The 10,489-nt window shown below is 38.6% G+C and overlaps 1 protein-coding gene across 1 annotated transcript; it reads left to right on the forward strand.

The window, feature by feature from the left end:
- Window positions 1-5,788: 5,788 nt before the first annotated feature.
- On the forward strand, window positions 5,789-6,475 carry LOC137725629 (small ribosomal subunit protein uS9). Its single transcript, XM_068464382.2, has one exon. The coding sequence runs from the start codon at window positions 5,863-5,865 to the stop codon at window positions 6,298-6,300; it is 438 nt and encodes a 145-aa protein (XP_068320483.1). The 5' UTR covers window positions 5,789-5,862; the 3' UTR covers window positions 6,301-6,475.
- Window positions 6,476-10,489: the final 4,014 nt, after the last annotated feature.

Below are 10,489 nucleotides of genomic sequence, written 5' to 3' on the forward strand. Positions count from 1 at the left end.
TTGGGACCAACCACATTTGGTTGTTTTGTGGGATTAATTGCAAGATATTATGGATATAATATCTTGCAATTACTTTAGGCAATTAATCAATTAATTATATAATTAACTAATTAATTTAGGTAATTAATCCCAGTTTGAAAAGAATAATTGGGAGTTACCTTGCGGTGAAGATTTGATGAGGAGTGATGAGAGGGTTTAAAAGAATACCATAGCACGTGGGAGTCCCAGTGCGCCTCATGGGTAATTTTGCTTTTTTTACCCAAAAGGTCTACATGTCGCCTCCATAGTTTTCTTGATTATTTTTGGCTCCACACTCATCATCCAGAGTCACCATTACGTCGATATGGTTTATAGATGAACAATGAAAGAACACATACAAGATAGATCATTACACGGAGCATGTGACTTTTGTTTAGTGGCCATACTATGGATTTTTGGGGCCAAAATAGTGACAAAAATTGTGGTCAGTAAAGCTTCTCTACTTAGTGACCTCACTAGGTAGGTCACTAATTATTTGCATATTAGTAACCTAATTCCTTAGTAGCTAACTAGTGGGAATTTGTGACAAGGATGTAGTGACACTCACTGTCCAGCCTTTTTTCTGGTCATTGAGTAGGTTCAGCGACCAAATTACATACCTTCATTGACACACTCAGTCGATCACTAAAGACCTATTTTCTTGTAGTAATAGTGGTCATGGGTAAGGGTTTCGACAGTAAGGTGGCCGTAAGAGGTTATGGTGATAATGACCGTGAAAAGGTAGTGATAATAGAGGTAGCGGTGGCTGGCAAAGTAACATGATGGTGTTATAGGTGGTGATCATAATGGTCGTGTCGATGGTATGGGCAGAAAGATGGTTGTAAGAGGTTATGGTACGGTGGTGATGAGTATGACAAGGTGGCGATAAAATAAGTGATATGATGGTGGCAGTGGTGGCAATAATGATAGTAGCAACGATGGTGGCGATGTTGGCAATAAGGCAGTGGGGATGGTCATGGTTAGGTGGTGATGATGACATGGTGTGCTGTAAGTGAAAATAGTGATCCTCATTTGATCATGGTGGGTGTAGAGTATCAAAGTTTATGAAAGTCTATCAAAAACTTAGGAGGAGACGTTTGAATACACCTACATTTTTGTAGACTTGCAAAAATCCATAGCTGAATACTATAAGATTTTTAGACTTTTTATAAGTCATAAATTTTTTAGAGTCAAGCAAAGTTCATCAAACTCCATACACAATATACTCCTTTAAATCATTATTCCCTTACTTAGAGCATCTCCATACACAATATTCTCCTTTTAAATCATCCCCTTACTTAGCGTATCTCCAAAAGGAATATACTTGTCCTTAAAAGAAGAGGAATTCTGACACACCCCGACTCGGAATGTCCACTAGGACCCCAAATCGAGCTGGGTTGGCCGACACCTGGAATGTGACGAAGCCATAAAGTGTGATAGTGTATAAAATGTGAATAAATTTGAACCTAAAAGTGTCTAAATACAAGAGTGCGCTACGAGTGAGAGCGAACCCATTGCACACGCAATGCTAGAGCATAAGTAAGGTACAGTAATGTGGGTAAGAATCATACCCTTAAAGTAGCCACCAATACTAAGATTAGCCATATATCCTCGTCGATACGAACTCAGCAGTTAAAACCTGAAAGGGGTACAAAACAGAGAGTGTGAGTAAGTAGTAAAACCAAGCTTCCCAAAACTATTATCTTTCTAACAGTAGTAACCCCTCATTGTAATTCCCTTATCGTTTTCTATAGGACAGTATTACACACACACACACACACACACACATATATATATATATATATATATATATATATATATATATATCCACCCATGCTAAAAAATGGCCAAAACCACGGGTATGCCGTGTCCATAGACTCTAAAATGCATTAACAAGTAGGCCAAATGAACTTAATCAATATAAAATGATACATCAGCCGGAATCACCTAACGTGACCCGTACGACTGTACTCATATCTCATCAATCAATGCAAGCATATAAGTTGGGAGTCATCTTTAATGACCTGTACGACTTATCCATATCTCATCAAGCATCCCTACACACGAGTCGGAACCACCTCTAGTGGTCTGTATGACAGGGCTGGGTGTAAATAAGTACGCTCAAGTGCTACGATCACGTGAAGACTGGGCGAATAATCGCGGGTCACCTAGGAGTCGGAACCATCTATAATGGTCTGTACGACAGGCTTGTGCACCTACCTTGAGTCCAAGGTGAGCGTAAGGTGCAGGAGGTGAACATCACGTGAGGGACTGTGCCCTGGCCATGGGCGGGAGCACTAACACTGGGGTGCAGGTATCCATATCTCATCAATCAATACTAGCATAAAAGTCAGGAGTCACCTATAGTGACGTGTACGACTTAATCTATAGCTCATCAAATATCCCTACACACGAGTCGGAACCACCTCTAGTGGTCTGTAAGACAGGACTGGGTGTAAATAAGTACGCTCAAGTGCTACAATCACGTGAAGACTGGGCGAATAATCGCGGGTCACCTACGAGTCGGAACCACCTATAGTGGTTTGTACGACAAGCATGTGCACCTACCTTGAGTCCAAGGTGAGCGTAAAGTGTGAGAGGTGAACATCACGTGAAGGACTGTGCCCTGGCCACGGGCGGGAGCACTAACACTAGGGTGCAACTTTATGAGCTCTCAATGCATCTCAATATAACATGTACAACTCATGGCAACCAGTACGACAGTATCGGAGTTGCCTAACACATAAATGTAGTCATGCTATAACTCCATCGATTCAACTAATACCATAAACTCACCTGAACTTACCTAGGTGTCTTGCGTTCACCTTTGCACTTGAAAGCATTCCCAATAATTATGTGCTAGTAATATACATATGGATATACCATGATGCAATCTAATACTCAACCATGTCATAGCATTTTCAATTATATACAATATGGTGTGAAATGTACAACCAATAACGCCCTACTCCCGAACTACTTATTTTTAGGGATAATTATCCATGACAACCCAATTAACACTAATTTAACTAACTAATTCACAAAACTAAAACTTGCCTTTACCAATTTCCTTCGCATTACTCAATTTCCCAAATAAGGCTTTTGTCTCAAATATATTATGGCTGCATCTAACGTCTCGTTAGACTGCCTACGTACCTTAAACAGGGATTAAGCCATTCGTAGTTCATATTAGTACTTCAAGCATTCACAATAATTATATGAAGGTAATATTCCTAATCAATTTAAAAGTGTCGATGGAACTATCAATAATATGTACGATAAAAGGAAAAGGTCCACTCTGGAGTCCACGCTATGATTCTTTGGCACACGCATCGAGGCGTCTTGAATGATTGGTGCCTGTGACCAATTATCGAATCACATCTCAGAACTCTAATCAATAGAATACAGAATTCACATAAAACACAACCTCAAGGGCATTCTAAAATAGTTTGAGACCCATTGACCACAAATCAACAGTCGATCAAAGATCGATGGTAGGGTCTACAACCTTGTATAACTCGACCCGGAAGATCCACATATCAGATTTCCAATCCGCAACTCCCAACGATCCACAATATGTTTCTAGAATAACATATTAAAATTTCATTATGATCCAACGGTCAGATCTCCACCAATTGCCCAAAACCAAGTGGCGGTTAACATTTATTTTACTAACTTACAAATCCAATTCGAGAAGATCCGTACGTTGGATTCTTAATCCATAAATTCTTATGGTCTTTAAATATTACGTATTATAATGTATCAAAGTTTGGTGACGATCCCACGGTTGGATCGTCGATTCACATTTTTATCAAGTAATGTATCATAACGAATTTAGGTTCCAACGATCAACCTACGTCATTCAAATAACAAAACTGAATTCAAGACATTCGACATAGCCTAAAAATAGCATTGGCGGCCCACTGGCTACATGCCGCCACGGGTGGCGGTCGGCTGCCTGACTCACCGGAAAATCCAACTATTTCCAAAAATACTCAAACTTCACAGAAATGAAGATCTCAGGGAGTGGAGCAACTTTCATACCTGCCATGAAGTCCAAAAGTTGATAGAAGATGGTCAATTTTGCCCACAAAGCCGGCGGGTGCCTAAAACTTCCCAATGTCGATTCGTTGTCTACGGTGGTCCAACGGGGTCAAGGTTGGTTGGGTTTTTCTCCTGGGATGATGGGCTACAAAGCCCAAGTGGTGGCATCGGCCATCACTTTGCTGATTTGCTGGAAAATAAAAAAGGGTGCCCGGAGCACCGTGAGAACCGCCAACTTTCGTGGCCTCAAACCGCCACATACCGTGGTTAATCAAGGTGGTTCTTGGGTGGGTTTGGTAGAGGGGAATGAGAGCTTCAAGATGGTGGTGGTGGCGTCAAAAAAATCCATTGGAGTTGGCCGAAATAGGCCTTGGAAAATGGGTGGTCGCGAGGGGAAAAATGCACAGGAAAGCTGGGAGCTTTCTTTTTTTTTTTTTTTTTTTTTTTTTTTTTTCCTTTCTTTCTTTCTTCTTTCTTTCTGATTGGCTGAAGGCTTTCCTCCTCTCCTCTAATTGGTTCCTTGTCCCTTTAATTTAATTGGTCCACTATTCCCACAAGGTGGGAATTCAAATAATTTATAACTAAACTTTAAATAACTATTTTTAAACGTTCATAACTATACCGTTATAATCCGGACTTGCAAACGGCTTTCGCATATGCGTTCACACCAACGAGTACTATGATAATATGTTAAAAGAATAAGTCATACGTCTCTCTAGATGATGGTCAACATAAGTCAAAATCTTTGCCTCTATGGCATTTTCGTAAATTCACGCTTTTAAAATAAAATAAAAACATAAAATTTGAAATAGTTGTCACAAATTCTAATGGAAGTGTCCTTATAGTATAGCCCTTGATTTAGGAATTAAATGATTAAAAAATCATTGCTACTTTGGCAACTGTTGGTCTAAACAGCAAAGAACAAAATGAAAAACCAAAAGCTATCAAGACTATTGATTTCCTTTCAATAAACAAAAGAAAAAAAAAATCAAGGAGACCGTGCATGCAGCTGGACAACATCAAGGAATTCGCACGTGGGTGGGCAAGTTTTTCACCCAAAATGCCCCATAGGACTCCACCATTTTGGTTCCTATACTGTCCCTATATGTGACCATTTGCCTTATGTATCTGGTTAGTCCTTATACCTGAGAACTCAATTTCTAGTGTCTATACAATGGTGAGAACAACATTAAGGACTAGCATTGGAGATGCCCTTGTATATGGTGCATGGGTATTTCACATGAAGTAATGCTTTTCACACACCATTTCTCACCTTATATACACCCCTTTAGTTTTCTAGCTGTTAAATTGAACAATTAAAGTAAATTGACAGTCTAAATTACCAGGAGGTAAAAAATACTGTGCTGAAATCACAACCCATTTCAAATTCGGTCACTCAATCAAATTCTTTAGGGAGTTTTAACGAAACAATTCCGGTACTGTTTATTTTTAACGAAAAACCACATTTTTACCTTTTTTTGGTATTATTCACTATACATTTATTTGTCATTTTTAATTAAAACTAAAGTTTTTTTTTTAACTTTTCGTTAATTTTTCTAATTTTTTATTCGGCGTGGATTTGTATATGAACCAAATTTCAAATAATCAAAAAGAGTTTTAGGCTTGAACTTAGCCCATTAGGCCTATTAAGCCCGAAACAGCAGCCCGCTTGTAATGAGGTCCACACAGAAAACCCCTAAGAACATCATATAAATACCCTCACTTATCCGCACACGCCACTTCCTCTAGGCTTAGGGTTTTTCATTCGCCAATTCAGAGAGCATAATCCAAACCCTAGCAATGGCGACTCCCGCAATCGAGTCAGTGCAGTGCTTCGGTCGTAAGAAGACGGCTGTCGCCGTCACCTACTGCAAGCGCGGCCGCGGCCTCATCAAGATCAATGGCTGCCCAATCGAGCTCGTCGAGCCCGAGATCCTCCGCTTCAAGGCCTACGAGCCCATTCTCCTCCTCGGCCGACAGCGCTTCGCCGGAGTCGACATGCGCATCCGCGTCAAGGGCGGTGGTCACACCTCACAGATCTACGCCATCCGCCAGAGCATCGCCAAGGCTCTCGTGGCTTTTTACCAGAAGTATGTCGATGAGCAGAGCAAGAAGGAGATTAAGGACATTCTTGTCCGGTATGACAGAACCCTCCTTGTTGCCGACCCGAGGCGCTGCGAGCCTAAGAAGTTCGGTGGTCGCGGTGCTCGTGCTAGGTTCCAGAAGTCTTACCGTTGATTTAGATCCTTCGTTTAAGTTTCTGGTTTCAAGGTCATGGATTTTGTTTCAAGGAGTCGGAAGTTGATGGGTATTTTATATTTTATCAGAATTTTGATCATGAAGACTTTATTGTTTTTTTAAGTATTTTGGATGTTGAATCGTTATGATATTAAATATGACATGCTTCAATTAATTGCTGTGTTTCGGTTGATCCAGAAATTAGATATCAAGGCATTGTTTATTACCGGTAAGTTTTATGATTGCTGTTGTCTGGAATTTGGGTTGCTTAAAAGGCTAAATCTTTTGGATTCGTATTTGTGTGGCTTAGTATGCTTTAGCATTTGTATAATCTTTTCGTTCGAGGCAGTGCCGTCCCCTGGTTTTCTATGCTTTAGCATTTGTATAATGTTTTTGTTCTAGGAAAATGTCGTCCCGGTTTTATATGCTTTACCAATTATACAATGTTTAGGGTTTAGGGTTAGTATGCTTTAGCGTTTGTATAATGTTTTCGTTCTATGGAATGCCGTCCCCTGGTTTTCTATGCTTTAGCATTTGTTTAATGTTATTGTTCAAGGAAAATGTCGTCCCCGGTTTCCTATGCTTTACCAATTATACAATGTTTTGATTCTTGGCATTGCAGTCCCTCGGTTTTCCGTGATTGATTAGACTCACCATAAGTTGTGTTGTGTATAAACTGTCTAAGCTCATTGCTAGGCGGAGCAGTTTGTTTTGATGGATGTTGATAGGATTTTGCATTGCCATTGAATGATTTGCTTGGACCCCTGCAATGCACGGTTTACTTAGGTTTGCCTATGTTGGGTACAAAAAGTTTTTAGTTTGATGATCTAGGTCTCGTTGATAAGCCTTTTTCCACGCGCACTTCTGATATTATGAATTGATTTTGGTTCACCTTTTCACCATGTTTATGGTAATATGTCTATGTTGTCATACATGCTCAGAAGCCGTGTTTCTTCTATTCTAATCTAGAGCTTCACGCTTGTAGGATGAGTCATTAGTTTGTAAAATCAAGTCATTGATCTGTCCTGTAATTGTGCATTGTTCGTGTTACGTTCTTGCCGATTGGAGTTTAACATGTGTTTTTAAATTTTGCTTTTTGTGTTATGTCTGTGTATGTGCCAAACTTCGATTTTTGAAAGAAAGGAAACCAATGCTGAAAGCGGAAACATTCAGCCCTATTGGATAGAAAGCATAGCTGTGCAGTATGGTCATTGTGTGTGCCCTCATGTACTTTGACGCTGTACATGCATCTTGTGATTTAGCCCTTGTGGAATGCGTTGCTAGATTTTGCAGTTATGTGTTACACAGGCGTGTGCAATGTGGAAACATGAACCTATCTTCGTAGTTCCGAAGACAGGAATTGGGTAGTATGGGGCGGCACCCTTGGACTCCCAAAAAAGGCTTTTGCCCTGCTGGCTATTGGAAAGTCTTTGTTGAAATTGTTTACTTAAATGTTCTGGAATCAGAGTAAAAATGAAACGAAATTCGTATAAGTTGTTTACCAGTTCATTTGAATCGGAATGAAAATTAATATGATTACTAAAGTACCTTTAATCTAAATAATACAAAAATTTAACTTTTTAATACAATTTCACACACACAAACATATATATATATGTATGTATGTATAGTTTTATTAAAATACTAACAGTTCCCGTTGGAAAATATTGGTTGGCTGGCACCATTGGAAAATATTGGTGCCTATTTAACACTGAAATAAGGGTTGGTTTGGTATTGCTGTACTTTGAAAAAAAGCTGCTTCTGTTGTACTGTGAGAATAAGCAGCCGTGAAATAAAGTAGCAGATTGTTTGGTAAACTTTTTTGTAAAAGTGCTTTTGAAAAAAAAAAGCAGTATTATAGTGTTTGGTAAATTTTTATGTAAAACATATGTGAAAAAAAAAGCCAGTTTTTCAAAGTTGGGTTTTACAGCTTCTTGTTTTTGGCTTTTTTTCACCCAAAACTGTGAAAAAAAGCTGAAGCTGAATGTTTACCAAACACAAAAACAGCTCCCAGCTTTTTTTGATATCAGTTTTTTTCAGAATCACCTCAATACCAAACCAGGTCTAAGGGTTGGTTTGGTATTGCTGTGCTTTGAAAAAAAGCTGCTTCTGCTGTGCTGTAAGAATAAGCAGCTGTGAAATAAAGCAGCAGAGTGTTTGGTAAACTTTTTTGTAAAAGTGCTTTGAAAAAAAAAAATCAGTATTATAGTGTTTGGTAAACTTTTATGTAAAACAGATGTGAAAAAAAGCCAGTTTTTCAAAGCTAGGTTTTGCAGCTTCTTGTTTTTGGCTTTTTTTCACCCAAAACTGTGAAAAAAAGCTGAAGCTGAATGTTTACCAAACACAAAAACAGCTCCCAGCTTTTTTTGATACCAGCTTTTTTCAGAATGACCTCAGTACCAAACCAGGTCTAAGTCTCCCAACAGCTTTCTAGAATCCACGGGTTCTCTACATCATTTTTGTTCCATATTCTACTCTGCACACACAGAAGAGAAAGAAAGAGAGAGAGGAGAGAGAGAACACGAAGGCTCTGCATTTTCCCGCTTACCGTAGCTACGTGGGCTTTCTTCCCATTCTGGTAAGTTGCGTGAGGTTCACTGCTTTCTCTTCTTCATCGTCGTCTTCTTCTTCTTCTTGTTGGGTGCTGTGAATGCAGAGGGGCTTGGTTTTCTGGAAACAGCACGAAACTTTGATCGTTTGGCTATTTGGGGAAGATAGAAATATGGTGTTTTAATTTGAATGAAGGTAGAGGTGTTTAGGAGTATACATGGGTATTTTGGGTACAAAATTTTGATTCCTGCTGGAGTGTTCTACCCGGAACTCAAATACTACCTCTATAGAGTGATCCAATTCCAGGCAATTCTGGAATTGAATTCCTGATATTGGGCGGTCCCCACAGAAGTTCTGCTTCCGTAATTGCTTGTAAACGTCGAAATGGATTGGGAAATGTACAATTCCGTTTCTCTTGATTCCAATCCCGATTAGTAAACACGCCCATTGTGTAGGTATTTCTACTTCCAAGGAATTGACCGCAAGTATCTCTCTTTAAAATCTTCTGTTCAATGAACTAAAATCTAGCACTGTTGTCACTTAGTATTACAGTATAATGGTAATTCTTTTCACTTGAAAAAGAGATCTTAAGTTCAATTCTCACTTGGAAGAGAGGTCTTAAGTTCGATTCTCGCTTGTCTTCATAAAAATTTTAGGGATTTTTTACTTCACAACTCAGCTTTCTGTAGAGCTTGAATTTTTTAAGCTCGCTCAAACTCGCTTTGTACAAGAAGCAAGCTTAGCCTAGCTTGCCTTGAAAAAAACATGAAATAAACCGAACTTGAGTGTAGCGATCTTCGATTTGGCCCGTTCGTATCAAGTACTATATTTTTACTTTTGTCGGCTAAACCAAAATTCACTATTGACAACTTAGGTTGGTCGGGTGTGAAAATATAAGAGAATGTGTGACTGTATTTCAGATATAATGTTGGGTTTAGATTCTGGATATTAATCTCATAGAAAGATTAAGAATTAGAGACAATGATGGATTAGATGGAAAGATACAATCCTGAATTCGAATAAAATTTCTCAAAGCTCAACTTAACTTCCGCAAAAGCACGTTATTTTTTTTTTTTTAACCTTTGTCAGTTAAGTGTATTTCCGTCATTTGACATCATGTGTTTGACTTTGATGTACCATCATATCCACTTGGACCACTTCTTAATTTTCTTGCGTTTAATCCCAGCTGAGATGCGTTTGATGTTTTTTATTTTACTTCATATTATATGCAGCGTCGGCTTGTAAGTTTACTTTGCACAATTAAATTCCGGTAACGGAGGAAGCTTGTGGATCTTATTTGACCTTTTATATTAAGGGAAATCCTCGAGAGACTACATGTAGTTTGACAGTATTGCCCCACCTTTCTACAATAATTTGACAGTATAGTTTAGTCATATATATCAAATAAATAAACAGTTCATTATTAATTTTTTACTTGGTATTTACACTGCTGTTTATTTATTACATTTGAATTACTAAACGGTTTTCGATTCGAATGATATTTTTTACATCTTCAAATGAAAAGTACGAAATTAAACAATTCTAATTATGAAATTACAATGGTAAAATACGTTATTTGCAAGTTGAGAAATGAGCTCATCCCCAAGAGGAGAATGCAAGTACTGTTCCCAACATCATC

Source organism: Pyrus communis, chromosome 5 (assembly GCF_041283825.1).
Source record: "Pyrus communis isolate YQ-2024b chromosome 5, ASM4128382v1, whole genome shotgun sequence".
NCBI classification, from domain to species: domain Eukaryota; kingdom Viridiplantae; phylum Streptophyta; class Magnoliopsida; order Rosales; family Rosaceae; genus Pyrus; species Pyrus communis.